At 41.8% G+C, this 15,463-nt stretch overlaps 1 protein-coding gene across 1 annotated transcript; it reads right to left on the minus strand.

The window, feature by feature from the left end:
* Window positions 1–2,747: 2,747 nt before the first annotated feature.
* Window positions 2,748–11,791, minus strand: tm2d2 (TM2 domain containing 2). The gene is made up of 4 exons (XM_072266473.1): window positions 11,451–11,791; window positions 7,728–7,815; window positions 6,373–6,488; window positions 2,748–3,590 (listed from the first exon to the last, which is right to left on the minus strand). Exons 1-4 carry the CDS (start codon window positions 11,678–11,680, stop codon window positions 3,377–3,379), a joined length of 648 nt encoding a protein of 215 aa, XP_072122574.1. The 5' UTR covers window positions 11,681–11,791; the 3' UTR covers window positions 2,748–3,376.
* Between the last annotated feature and the right edge of the window lie 3,672 nt (window positions 11,792–15,463).

Genomic DNA, 15,463 nt, shown 5'->3' on the forward strand with positions numbered 1-15,463 from the left:
CCTGTATTAGTAAGTTTTTACGTAACTTCCCAAAACCATAACCTTTATAGAGAAAGTACTCCTGAAACTTAAATTTCCAGAGTGAAGCATAGCTTCTATTTGTGTTTCGCTGCACACATACTCAGCTTATAAATATAGCTAAGGAATGGGGTGCAGAACGGAAAGAGTATCAGAGGATGACCTACCCACTGGTGTAAATTGCAGATATCTATACTGACACTGAACCGTGGACTCTGAGCTATTAAACATGCACCTTTTTCTCCCTCAAAGACTCTCTGTTCACTCTCACTCTACTCTGCTTGGCAGAATGCATTAAATACAGGATTGTTTCATCTCTTCTCAACTGGACCATACCTTCCCCCAAGAACTACTAAAATCTGCAACGTTGGCCAACTTGCCCTCCGTGTGTGAGTGATAGTGCAGGCATGTTTCTCTCACCTTACACTTCAGATGCAGCTTTCAATTCCAGCTTAAAGGTTAATTGAGAGATATAATTTAGGCACATATATGCAGACATCCCACCCTGCAAAATCTCATTTCAGGGAGGTAGCACCACCACCTCTGGCCCCCACAACTCCATATTCCCCCTCCCCAGTCGACCTTCAAGGGTGTATGTATACAGGATATTTGATTATGAAAGAACACAACTATTTATATGATCACATATTGAAACTATTTACATACACACACACACATATTGAGTATTCCTTGTAGAGTAGCTCCTTAGCAGCTAGCCAGCTAGTTTAAATAACGTTAGTTATGCTAATGAACGAATGACACCTGTTAAACTCACCTCAACATGTCTTTTATAGTCATTCAACCAACCATGGGCAATAGAAGACACTGTTGCAAACAATGCAGCGAGCAACACTGTCATTATTTATGACCCCTGTTAGGCAGGAGTACAATTTAGTGTAGTCTGGGGTGAGGTATGTTCTATATTTTCTTTTTTTGGAACACTCTGCCATGGTGCTGCAGGACACTAAACTGAACTGATGGACAATGAAAGAGAGAGAGGTCGACTGTAAAGCCCACCCACAGAGAAAACTGATTGGTCTCTCTTTGTGCTAAGTAGACCTATCAGGAGGCTCTCTCTGTCACTCTCTCACTACGTCTGTCACTTGCTCTCTCTCAAAAATATCAATTTCCAGGATATTGTACATAATTTGCGGGCGTCAGGGAGCCACTATCAATATGCGGGGAGACTGCTGGAACTTCCAGGAGAGGTGGGATGTCTGTATATGGTTATGTCCCAATTTCATTGAACAGCAGAATAAATCTGAGCAATTCAGTGGGTTCTCCTATCCCCCTTCCCTCATATTCTACCTCTATATATCTCTAACTTTCAGAACTTAAGTTTCCCCTCTGCCTGTCTGTTTGACCATCCGTCCTCTGCTGCTTCAACTGTCTCCACTTCCCAGCCTCTCCTTTTACTGTTCTGCATACTTACTCACTTTGCAGCCTCCACCCTCTCTCCTGTACCACCTCTGTACCTTCCTTTCATTGGCCAAAAATTCCTGTGTATTCTCTTTGTCCCATAGGTGCAAGAATCTAAGTACTGTAAACAAAATACTGGTGATAGGAACTTTCCAAGATAGCATGTTTAGGGCAGAAATTCAAGGGAAGAATGTATTTCACTGGTTTACAATAGCTTATTAGAATGTTCATATTTTTCCTACACATCAAATTTGCAAATTGCAGTGTTAAAACAATACAGGTATGGTAATTTAAAGTTACACACAAATGATGACTATTAGCTGAAGATTGAAATTTTAGATTACAGGTTAAAGATACAGCTATGATACTAAATCTTTGATACAAGCCAGAGTAATAATTATCAATAAAATCAGCAGTGCAGAAGACCAGCCCGATTCTGGGACAGAAAATCTCCAGACTCTGCATATGATTGGTGTATCTTAAATGGGATCAATGTCTTTCTTCAAAATCACTATCCCTTATTAGCAATTAATTTGGATCAGAGCCAGCACTCTCTTAGTGAAACTATGCTAACCTTTGTGTGGCCAAGACAAAACATGGCCTTTAAGTAAGATCCATTAGACAGCATGAAAACAGCCATGTCATCACAAAAAGAAAAGGTCTGACAATACTATCAGAATTGATAGAGAATGAGGAACACACCAGATGGATGGCAAATAATGAAAAGTGCATCATTTTCCATTCCTGGTACAGGTTTGCATTCAAGTATGATACAACTTTGTGACTACAATTTTTAAGTTATGACAACGTTTCCAACAATGAGAATACAGACACAGCGGCTAAAAATAAAGCCCGTTGGCATCATAGCTGTTTGACAGTGACCATGTATCTGGCACACATTGATAAATTGGATATTGATACTAATGAACAAAATAAAAAGTATATAGAGACTCCCAGGTTACAAATTACTTGTGGAAATCTGACTACGGAAATGCTGCCACATATTTTTATACCATTTTTTAAGCTAAAAAGTATTTCCTGGCATTTAATGACTGGAAACAATAGATGTTCCATTAATGATGAGTGGCATTAGAGTGATTATTCAATGAAAAGGCTTTAGCAAATGTATGCAATATGAATTGCTGCAGAAACATTTCTGATTTACAGAGAAATTGGTTTGCAGTCAATTCTTAGCAACAGAACCCTTACATAACTGGCTGTATCATTCACCACTACAACTCCTAAAGTCTGGTCCATCATGGTAAACCACAATAGCAAAATGAAAGCATTAAAAACACAAAATAAGAACATTTTTCTGAAAAAGTCAATATTTTATTGTATTTTTCTAGGCTGCTAAATGATGAGGCATTGCACCCTCTGGTGGTGGACATCATGCAGGTAAAAACAAATTTGTTAGCAGCTCTAGACTTTCTTCCGACCACGTTACACCTTCCCTGTGTATCCTTAATTCCTGCACAATTTACACCACAACTTTGTGTTGAAATCACTGAAGTTACAGGCAGCTACAACCAGCTTCAAAACCCAGAAACAAGTTGAAAGCATTGTAGATCATGATTTCTAACTTGAATATTCCAGGGAGATCTGTCTTGGTGTGGGTGTACTTAATTTCTCCTACTGTAAATTAAGCAAAGTACAGGAGAGAAAAGTGCAATTGCACAATTTACATTATTTACAGACTTCATAAAAATGATATACATGACTAATCCATCTTACAAGAAACGTCCATTGTCTTAACCATGCCTGAAGGAATCAATCAGAAAGGGAAAATGTAACAAAAAGCACAAGTTCTAGGGCCTGGGACTCAGGCAAGAGTCTGCAAAGGTAACTAGGTGGATTCACAAGATACACAGGCACCTGTTACACACTGCCCTATCTCCAAGCCTATAGAGGTGTCATGGAATTTAGCTTGAGTTCAGCCTCAGTAGTAAGTGCACCAGTTGCTGCCATCGCTGGGCATCAGGCCTCCTGTGATGAGTAGAATGAGGTCCACAAACCACCATATCCCCAGCCCTCCGAGGGTCAGTAGCTTGCCCACTGCAGTGCCAGTGTGTGCCAAGCAAAATCTATCAACGCCAAAGCAGCCCAGGAAGAAGGAATAGAGCAAGGTTGTCACAAAGTAATGTCCAGTGTACCTGCAAGGCAACAGACACAAGAGCTCGATTAATATAAACTCACAGCAAATTACTCAGTTCATCACCTAAGACTTTAGTCTCATCTGTGGATTAGATTATACATTAACATTAAACAGTTTGGCTCGGCACAGCTCTATCACTGGCAGAATTTCAGATGGAAATGAGGCAGCATACAGGAGTGAGACAGTTGATGGTTGAGTGGTGTTGGACATCGTAGTGAGATGAAGGAATTGATTTTGGCCTTCAATAAGGAGAAATCGAGGGAACACACACCAGTTCTCAGCGAGGGATCAGGAGTGGAAAGGTGAACAATTTCACGCTCCAGAGGGTCAACCTCTCTGAAGAGCTATCCTAGGCCCAACATACTGATACAATTACAAAGAACACATAACGTCGGCTATATTTCACTAGGAGTTTGGGGAGACTTGATGTGTCATCAAAGAATCTTGCAAATTTCTACAGATGGACCATGGAGAGTATTCTAACTGGTTGCATCATCATCTGAGATGGGGGAGGGCAATGCACCAGACTCAGCCAGCTCCCTCATGGGCACTAGCCTCCCCAGTGCTGACGACATCTTCAAAAGGTGATGCCTCGACAACACAGTATCTCTCATTAAGGACCCCCATCACCCAGACATGCCCTCCATCATTAAGGAGGTGGTACAGTAGCCCAATGACATACATTCAATGTTTTGGGAACAGCTTCTTCCCCACTGCCATCAGGTTTCTGAATGGACAATGGACCCATATACGCTACCACACTATTTTGTGTTTTCTTTTGCTCTTTTTGCATTATTTTTTTTATATATATTTCTTATTGCAATTTATAAATGTTCTTATTATGTATTACAATGTACATCTGCTGCAAAACAACAAACTTCACAACATATGTCAGTGTTATTAAACCTGATTCTGAACATTAAAGTTCTGCAAGGTCCGTGCATACATTTCCAATAAGTGTGAGACTGAAGTCCCAGTGCCATGGTCTTTTCCCATAAATACTTAAAGTAATTTTAAGTTGTTTAAAATGCATTGTGTTTTATTTAATTGTCATGAACCATACCTGAGACAATTTTTTAAAGTTTTTCAAACAAACATAATTATTTTAAGAGTTAAATAATAACAAGTGTTCACGAGTGCCTGTCTTAGTGCTAGGGATGTGTTCCCAGGCATGAGATTGCTGAAGGAATCATTAGAGTAGAGGTACCCAACCTGGGGTTCTCACACCCCTTTGTTGATGGAAAGGATCCATGACATAAAAAGGGTTGGGAACCGTTGTACAGTATTAGAGAATTGCAGACTGTAGATACTTCACTGATGGCAGCACCTGCCAGGAACCTAGCCCAAGCTTGCCACTATCCCCATTGCCATGCCAGGAACTGGCAACAAACTTAGCAATGGACGGTGTACAGCAGGGTGTGGCCCAGGGTGCGTGACGCACCACCTGGCATTAAGGCCTATAGGCTCAGGAACACAAATAATGCTAGCAGCGAGGGCAACACCTACTCCATGTGTTGACAGACCCTGGATCCCAATCCCTACTGGCATCTCCTGCTGGGACCTGATGGAAACAGCAGCATCCTCTTCTCTTTAGCTAAGCAACTTCTCCCAGCCCGGATTTAGTTATAGTAACAAGTTCAAAGGCCAGTGACCATCATGTTGTTGGTGAGGAAACTCTAGAAGTGACAAGTGAAATTTAAATGATGAAATATTTCCAAGGCAGGATAACATTTTCTTGGGAATGCATTGTTTTGCTCAGGGCATCTGAATCACCAGTGTCCCTCTCTCTCTTGGTGTTCAAGGACATACACTGACAGAGTTGTGCAAAAACCTGTGGTAGTTTACTAAAAATCTTTAAATGGTGCATACTGCAGTTAATAGTCGAGGAGTGACTGTGTCGACAAGGTAGATGGGGCTGCTTTGTCCTCAAGGGTTGTGCACATTGGAACTGCATGTATGAAAACCTTGCAAGGACCAGAAAGGCTTTGAGGAATTAGGAGACAAGCCAGTTGTCATTCAGCTGCTCTTGGGTTAGTGCATTTACAGAGGACTGCGCTTTTTAAAAAAACAGCCATAATTGAATGGCAGACCAGATTCAATGGGACAAATGGTGTACTCGTGTTCCTATATCCTCACGTCTTGTGTTTTCCACTGCTGTTTCCCATGGATCTATCCTGACAATGAGACACGTCATACCCAACCATTTTGATGGAGTGGTCCAGACATTGGATGGAAAGTATAACTTTACAAATATGTCCCATTTATCTTAATGTAGATATTCCCAATGTCTGTGAGGTTGACAAAACTGCTTGAGTACAATAGTTCAATACCTAGATTGATGCAAAGTGATTCTTCCATTTTATTATGTTTTGGCTCTATTTAATTATCCATTGGGCCTTCTCAGAGGGCAGCAAGGAATCAGCCTAACTGGTGCAGGCCTGGAGCCACAAATCAACTGGGTAAGAGGAGCAGATGCCCATCACAAGATGTTCTTTTATAATGATCCAATAGTTATACTGCCACTAAAAATGACAGCAGTGTTGGGGAGGGGGGGATCTGAACTCACCCAAAGTTGGGAGGTCATGAAACACCAACTACTTCACTCTCCACAGATGCAGCCTTACTTGTTAAGTATTTCCAGAATTCTATTGATATTGGTCAGACCCATTCAAGAGTAGTTGTCCAGTTCTCAGTCCTGTCACCCTAGTTTCTAAATTACACAGCTCAGCAACAGCTTCTGTTCTTGTTAATTAAATAAAGAAAAAATATGCATGTCTTACTTTATACATGGTACATTCCCTCTGAGGAAAGTGCGTGGTCCAGCGCACTCAATATCCTTTAGTGCAGTGCAGCGGACTGGGGTATGTTGCACTTCATTGTAAGCTTGGCCACCAAACTGTTGATAAAGTAAAAGGGGAATTATGAATTTAACTTCTGGCCCTTCAGCAACAATCACGGTAACATTTTCATCATACTGAGGATAGTGGTGGTGCTGGTGAAAGAGTGAAAGATTAAAACTAAACAGTTCTGGGTGTCTAATGTGTTTGAACATTGTAAATACTCAATAGATCATTTAAAGTCTCTAGACGGTAAAGTAGATTTAGCATTTCAGATCAAAGGCTTTTCATCAGAGCTCACAAAACATTAACTGTTTTCTTCTTCACAGATGCTGCCTGACCTGCTGAGTATTTATATTAGCGTTTATTGCATTGTGTTTATATTAGTGAGACACATTCAGCAATGTTTGTCAGGAATAAATCTCTATTCTACACACGATTTTCTACAATTTTAATACTGCACATATAAAATGGTAACACACACAAAATGCCAGAGAAACTCAGTGGATCAGGAAGCTTCCACAGAAATGAATAAATAGTCGATGTTTCGGGCCGAGACCCTTCTTCTGGACTAGAAAGGTGATTGGTCTTAAGCACAACCCTTACATCAAGAATTCCCTTTACATATTGCTCTTCCTTACTGAATTCTATGACCACACAATGGCAATTCAAATAATCTCACTCTTTCCATTTCACTGAGCAGATTCCTGTAAACAGATCTGCCACAAACTGCCTAATTTTATGATTATGAACTCTATGCAATTATCAGAAGCTGAATGTTTGACCAGAAATTCCTCCCGCCAGCAGAGGATAATTCTGGCAGCTTCACCACCATATATAAATATCCAAAACCCGGAAAAAAAAACCAAAGTTCTAGATACACTTGGGTAAGTCAGCGTATTTTAGCAGAAAACATTTCAAGTATAATACTTTACTCATGTGCTGTTTGATTGGGAGTTTTATTGATCTACATAATGAAAGCTGACAACTTAGAACAAAAAGCCAAGACAGAAATTAAGTAAAAGTAAATACAAACTACTGGAGGAATTCAGCAAGTCAAACAACATCTGTTTGAGGGCGGTTGGGGGAAAAGGAACTGTCAATGTTTCAGATCAAAACCTTTATCAGGATTGGTCCTGATGACTCAATTCAAAATGTTAACAATTCCTCTTCCTCCACAGATGCTGCACGACACAGTAAAGTTTCTTCAGCAGTTTGTACTTTGCTGCAGATTCTGGAATCTGCAGTCTCTTCCTGCAGTTTATACTGTGTCCAAAACAAAAATGTAGTTTCCTTACTTTTACACAGCCATATCCTTGTTCCTGGTATGCTGTTGTGTTTCCGAGAAGGTCCACTGGATCATCACATTCAACAAATTCATCTGGCCTGCAAGGAAAACAGTGCTAAATTAAATCTACAAAATATTGTTTAACAAACTAGAAACTTGGAACTCTTATTTAATAAATATGAACTTACTTTTACTCTGATAGATGAAGAATTTCAGAGTTGCATAACAAATAACCCTTGAATCTTTTAAACCTGAATTGTTAATACAGGTTGAACATCCCCTATCTGAACTCCAAAATCCGAAAACCTCCAAAATCTACAATTTTTTTGCGCAGCGACATAGCATCACAAATGGAACATTCCACAAGGCACTGGGAAGGTTCCCAGGCAACGTGCAGGTCTCTGTGCATCCCAGGCAGTTTTGAGAAGTGACCTCACATATGTGATGAACAGAAGTAAATGAAGAATAGAAAAATACTGCATAAAGTGTAATATGAAGATCTACTGTGAATTGAAAGAGTGGATGTGTCAGCAATGGAGTGAACATGTGTTACTTAACAGCATGCTAATCATGAAACAAGCAAAGATTTATCATGATGAATTGAAAGTTGAAGGTAATATGAATATTCAATTTAATTCAAGTTTAATTGTCATTCAACTATACTTAAATATCTATGGCTACAGCCAAAAGAGATAGTATTTCTTCGGGGCCAAGGAGCAAAACACAGTACCAACAGTCACACAACACAAAAACACATACAAGATAGAAAACACATAAAAATATCAGTATGATACAGCCATGCAAAAAAATAGTCCAGACCCGAGCCATGAATGCCACAGAATTCTGTAGTTGACCACTATACAGCTTGGCTTCGACAGAGTGAACACTGTGGGGGGGGGACTCCGGCCTGGACACTGTGTCACTTTGCCCCTGGTGGAACACACCGGCTCTGTCACCACTCTCCTGGCAGCTGTAAACAGGCAATATTGAGGCTCGAGGCCCAGTTCTCACAAATGACTGAGGCCATGCATCTCCCCTGCTCTCCGCCAATAAATCACTGAATCGAACTTGAGGCATTCAACATTATCAATGTCCAAAAGTGTCTTGCAATCACAAGGAAAGCGACCACGACAGTCACTCATTATTAGACTGTACACCTCCTTTGATACAGCACAGCAACTTCATTTTCTCTGCCGAGTAACTTGCTGATGGGGTAGACATACAATACTTTAAATTCTTAATACCTAGCAGATTCTTGCAATCATTAAAAAAAATACATTTAAAAAGGGCAACAGCACCTCCTGTTGACCCTGTAGAAGCCACAGCAAACAAACACGCCACCATCTTACACCAATCCGCAGGCTGGTTGCAGAAATTTAAGGCATGACATTAAATTTTTAAAGATTTGTGGTGATAAAGCACCTGCTGATCATGAAGCAGCAGAGAAATTCATTGATAATTTTGCCAAGATCATCAATGATGCAAACCTAACACGTGGAATAGCTGCATCATAACAGGTGTGTGATGGTGAACAAGTACAAGACAAAGACTGCTTTCCAGTAGCACACAAATTCAGAGTCGGGAATGATGGTGATCCTAGTCACTGATTGTCCACTTGAAAGGCCAACTTCCTGATTGTTCAATGTACATATTATTGTTTCATGCATAAAATTATTAAAATATTATGTCAAACTAGAAAATATTGTGTAAAACGACCCCCTCCCCATTGTAGTTGATGTGGAGCGGCGACTGCTTGAAAACAATGGCGGATATGAAGCCATCAGCTGCGCTAGAACCTGGTAACAGACACGGTCAGGGGCGGGTGGTCATTCAGCTCTGACAGTTTGTGAGGGACTCAGCTCCATCATGTCAGATTGTGCTCCAACAGCAGACTGCCACCTCTACGAGCTTCACACTAGCTCTACATAAGCTGTAAGTGTAGTGTAAATGGATTTCGTGTTTAGACTTGGGTCCCATCCCCATGCTATCTCATTATATAGATGCAAACATTCCAAAATCTGAAATACAAAGCACTTCTGGCCCTAAACATTTCGCATAAGGGTTGCTCAACCTGTACTTCAGAACCCGACAAGCATTCTAAATAACAAAAACAGAAAATGCCGGAAACACTCAAGAATCTATGGAAAGATGAAGTTAATATTTCATGTCCAGGACCCTTCATCAGAGAAAATACGTTAGCTTTAGGAAGCAAAAGTGGAGGAGAGTGGGTTTTTATTTTCGATGAACATTTTGTTTTGTCTGCAGTGTCCCAATCAGATTGATAATATAGGAGATTCAGCAGTTGCATAGAGAGATTGGATAGGCTGGATACTTTCCCAGGAACGGAAGAGGCCAAAGGGTGACCTGTTGGAGGTACTAAGTGGATCAATAGGGTAAATTGTACAAAAACATTTTTCCACTGGTGGAGGTGTCTCACACAATCAGGCATAGGAATAAGTTAGAGGGGTTGGAGGAGGAATTATTTTCCCCTTAAGAGTTTGGCTGAAATCTGAAATGGGTGCCCAATGGTTGGTGTGGTTTTTCTCACTGTTAAGCAGCAGTAACAAGCACTAAGTGATGGAAGTTTGAAATTCTTGCACAAAGTGCTGATCCTGTTATTGGATTCTCCAGTGTCCTGCTGTCAGATTCTGCACCAGGCTGGAACATCAAATAACCTGATCATTTCAAAGCAGTCTTAACAACTGCAATGAAAACAAGGTAAAATTAAGTGAATGTATGATTTATTGGTGCTTATAGATCTTTTAAGTATTTGGGCATTGTACTTATCGATTCAAAATTTTATTTGTAGTATTTTAATTAATTTATAATTCAGTAGTACAGTGAAATACTGACCACTTTGACAAAGGGCAAAGCTGAATGCAGAGCTTTGCCACAAGTTAAACTCTTCTGAGGCATTTCATGCCATGGCTTCTCCTCCCTCATCCACTTGTCAATTATACAGTACAATAAGGTCCTACCACAGCTCGAGGCACCACTACTCATTCCAGGACCGTCTAGGCCAGCCAGAATAACTCTCCACGATACTGATGCGCCCTTACTGGTAAATACAAAGAGGCGGGAAACCTTCAGTAAGATCCCAAGCTAATGTTTAAGGCTAAGGACTCTGGGATTGAGCTTCTTGAGTTGAGATGGTGGTTGCCCATGGGGAGAAATTTAAAATTTACCGCAGGGGTTTTTCAGTCCTAAGTGATTGTGCCAAACAAGGAAAATTTCTAACCCCGCCTTCCAGTCAGAAGCCAAGGAAGTCTGAGTTCTTCAACCATGCATGCAAATATTTTTAAAATGTGACTAGATCTTCTGCCTCTGAGCAATCCTTCCAGCATTTGTGTGTGTGTGTGTGTGTGTGTGTGTGTGTGTTGCGATTTCCAGCATTTGCAGATTTTCTCATGTTGGGATTCTTCTGCCTCTGACACTCTTTCAGACACTGAGTCCCAGACGTGCATCATGAGAAGGAACACTCATGTTCAAGGGTGGGGAAAATGAATAAACTCATGTCCTATAGTAATAGAAGATCCTTTGTGAGGGAATCACTGGGAAATAACAAATAAAAACCTTTCCCACTCCATCCACCTCATCCATACCGCATTCCCCATCCATCCTTCTCCGTCCTCTACCAACTGCCCTAGGACGGTGACGTCCTGTCCTGTCCTGTCCCGTCCCTCCCTCCCTCTGCCCCTGCGGAACCCACGACTCGGTCGGGGTCCACACTCACAGGAAGCTGCAGAGGACGAGCGGGGACCGCGGATCGCGGTACTCCAGCGTCGTCGTCGTCGTCGCGGGCACCGACACCGTCACCGCCTCCGCCTCCGCCTCCTCCCCCTCGGCCAGCTCAGCCGTGCCGTTTGACGAAGCAGAGCCCGACAGGCCCTGCAGCAACGCGGCGATCGCCAGCAACGCCACCTGGACCCCCAGTAGCAGGTGACTGGGCGACACGCCCGGCATCCTCGCCCAACAGGCCGCGCTAGGCCTTCACCACCATCACAACCTCTCGTCTCTGCCCATAATAGACAGCAACAGCACCCAATCAAGTGTCTGAACTGGTCCTCCCGGGTGTTTCCGGCAGATTCCGTTTTTCGATTGACATAGATAAACACCAATCGATAACGTAGCCGGCTTTGGTGGGCGTCACCGGACAGCTGACACTGCGGCAATTGATGACTTTGTCCAATCAGTAGGCCGTTTCTCACATGTCCGCCTGATGATTGGGCGGTGGTGCCCGCTTACTCAAGCGTCCTGTCCTACCTTTGCAGGAATTGTAGAATACGTTGGTTGACTGACATGAAGTGATGTCCTATCAATGAGAGATGGAGGCGGGATTTCTCCAGCAAGGAAAACACAAGCGGTTGAATGTAGTAATGAAAGTTTCTGATTTGATTTATCATTGTCATTTGAGGCTTGAATTACACTGACGGCAGAATAAAAGTTTGCAGTATAAATCTTTTTGCTTTATGTTTGATTCCAGGAATTAATCTTCAACATATGTTACATTACAACGACAGGATCCCTGCCTTGCAGATTACCTGAAATAGCTTTAGCTTTAGAAGACAACTGCATAGGCCAGGTCTCAGGGTATCCTACCATCCCTGGACATACAGTACTCCCTATCATTTACCCCAGAGCCCTCATCAACTGCTGGATTGCAAATTGCACTGACATTATTTCAGTTGTACCTTCAATCCTCTTTTAATAGCATCAGAAATTGGGTCGGCTTTATCGGGGATGAAGTCTAAGCAGCACATAATGCTATTTACCTTGGGTGGCACACATTCTCCTCAAACGAACATGCTCTATTAGTTGTCTGCTGACAGTCAAAGCAGTGTAATGCTACTGAATTTACGATATGCTCCCCACAGCAAGTCAGCACGTTACTGCCTAGATACGGGGGGGGGGGGGGGGGGGGGCGGGGCAGAAATTGTTTGAGACCAGTCCCGACGAAGGGTCTCGGCCCGAAACATCGTCCTATAGATGCTGCCTGGCTTGCTGCGTTCCACCAGCATTTTGTGTGTGTTGTTTGATTATTTGTAGTGTTATGGCAACACAAAAAACAATTACGTTTCACTTTGAGTAGACTGAAAATGAGTACAGTAGCCCCTATTAGGGGCTTATCTCTAAAAGCAGTCATAACTCTTTTTATAAGCACATTCCATCCTCAGGCAACAACAAACATACAGGGAAACTTGATTCAGATACAATGTAGTACTGTTCATTTATAATCGGCACCCATTACTTTTATGATTCATCCACATTCTCATTCATTTCCTGTCAGTCCCAATCCTCCCAGCTTGAATGCCTTTATTGTTACAGCTCCCAAATACTTTTTTTGAACAGATGCAATGGAGCGATGATGCGGTTGAATTCAATCTACAAGATGGCCTACGTCCCACTGCCTTGGTGTTTCCATTCAAATGCCCAGTATGCCCAAGTCTGTTTATTTAGCGAGCATGAAGGAAATACGGATCTATTGGCTCCCCAAATAGCAGCTAAGAAAGTTCACAGTTGAAAGTACATTTATTAGCAAACTATGTATAAATTATACAGCCTTGAGATTTGTCTCCTTACAGGCAGCGTAAAACATGAAAGAACCCCATTTTAAAAAAAACTAACAACCAATGCGCAGAGAGAGAGAAAAAAAAACACAAATCATGCAAACAATAAGAGCAAGCAACAGCAATCAGAACGAAAGTGAGAGGAAGCCCGGAGCAGGCCCACAGCCTCAGACTCGACCTCAGTGCTGCAGAGGGTAGAGTAAGGATAGTTCCCTTCAGATAATGTCCTGGTTTCTCATTTCTCACAAATGACAAGGAGATGCAGAAAACTCGCCAAGACGTTTTAAACTTTAATTTGCAAATCAAAGCTGAGACAATCAGAAAGCTAGTAGCTGACTGCCCATCGAGGCTTGTATACAACATTTTTTATAGCAATTTCTTATCTTAGCTGCATTATCATATCCAGTCGGCCTGTGATTACATATCATCAATATATCCACTCTCAACTTTCCACTCTTGTTTTATTCCCCAACTTAATTATGTCCTAGTTTACATTTTAGACCAGGTGTCCTCTCATCCCTAACCACAGTTATTTCTTAATTAGTCTTGTGTTGACATACTGCCACATATTTCATCACCTTACTCGCCACCGTTATCTTTCTACTTGGTTTCATTCTAGTTCTCTTCATGAATTAATAGTGAACAGGTCATAAGTCATGGCTACATAGTGAATACCTTCTATTCAGCTAGCAGTGGTTACATAGTAAATATAGAAAATACAATGTGTGCATTTGAGTAAATACCGAAATACTGTTGAGTAAATACTGTAATACATAGAAAATACAATCTATGCATTTACATTTTCCAATAATAACATTACCGGTCAAGCTTTTCTTTACTGGGTACTTGTCTCCTTTCACCATCTCTCAGTTTAGATTCAGCCACAAATTCAACCCTGTGTAGAAAATTTTGGAACATCTTGCAGGCCAGGCGGCATATGTGGAAAGAGATACCAGGTTGAGGATTGATTGACAGAACCGGGAGAGGGGTTTTGAGTACTGTTGGTCTTCGTTCTGAAACTTTCACCTTGTTTCTCTCTCCACAGACACTGCTTGGCCTACTGGGTGTTTCCGACACAGTCTGGTTTTATTTCAGATTTTCAGCAACTACAGTTTTTTCTTTTCGAGTCATGGAGTCATTCATCATATAAATGAGCCTTCAGCCCACCACATCCATTCTGATCAGTGGGTGCTCATCATGCTGATATCATCTTCCAGCACTTGTCCCACGGCCTCCTTATGACCGGGTCATTCAAGTGGTTACAGACATCCCACCCTTCAAAAACTCATTTCACGGAGGTAGCACCATCAATTTGCGAAGACTCCCGGAACTTCCAGGAGAAGTGGGATGTCTGCAATAGAGTAGCTCCTTAGCAGCTAACCCACTAGTTTAAATAACATTAGCTATGCTAATGAATGAATGACACCTGTTAAACTCATCTCAACATGTCTTTTTACAGTCTTAACCCACCATGGGTGATAGAAAGGTCATTGTTGCAAACAGTGCAGCGAGCAACACTGTCATTATTTTTGACCCCTATTAGGCAGGGGTACACTTTAGTGTAGTCTGGGGTGACATACATTTTATATTTTCTTTTTCTGGAACACTCTTGGCCTTGCTCTTGCTCTCTTTCTTACGCGCTCACTCTCTCGTGTGCGCTTGCTTTCGCTCTTGCTCTTGCTCTCTCTCTCGCTCTCGCGCGCTCTCTCTCCCGTGGTTGCTCTCTCGCGCTTGCTTTCTTGCTCTTGCTCGCTCGCTCTCTCACTCGCGCTCGCTGTCTCGTGCTTGCTTTCTTGCTCTTGCACTCGCTCTCACGCTCTTTCTCACGCGTTCTCTCACGCTCGCTCTCAAAAAGTTCAATTTCCGGGACATTGTATATAATTTGCGGGCATCAGGGAGCCACTATTAATATGCGGGAGACTCCCGGTACTTCTGGGAGAGGTGGGATATCTGTGGTTATATAGACACTGTCAGTGACTCTACTTCCATCATTTTCTCAGGTCATAATTGTACTCACCACTCTCCGGGTGAAAACTTTCCCTCAGGTTGGCCCTAAAAATGCCCTCTTGTCTTTTCTACCTCCAATATGAGAAAGGTGGGTTTTTTTTTGCTCGATCTAAAGTGCGAAGTAAATTTGTTATCAAAGTACATATAAGTTACCATATACAACCCAGAGATT

Source organism: Mobula birostris, chromosome 8 (genome assembly GCF_030028105.1).
Source record: "Mobula birostris isolate sMobBir1 chromosome 8, sMobBir1.hap1, whole genome shotgun sequence".
Classification (NCBI taxonomy): domain Eukaryota; kingdom Metazoa; phylum Chordata; class Chondrichthyes; order Myliobatiformes; family Myliobatidae; genus Mobula; species Mobula birostris.

Excerpts from the sequence above, each read along its gene's own strand:
- tm2d2 (XM_072266473.1), bottom strand. The coding sequence starts at position 11,680 with ATGCCGGGCGTGTCGCCCAGTCACCTGCTACTGGGGGTCCAGGTGGCG. Across the intron at positions 7,816-11,450 it reads CTCGTCCTCTGCAGCTTCCT|GCCAGATGAATTTGTTGAAT; the intron begins GTGAGTGTGGAC and ends TTTTCCTTGCAG. Across the intron at positions 3,591-6,372 it reads GGGAATGTACCATGTATAAA|GTACACTGGACATTACTTTG; the intron begins GTAAGACATGCA and ends GTTGCCTTGCAG.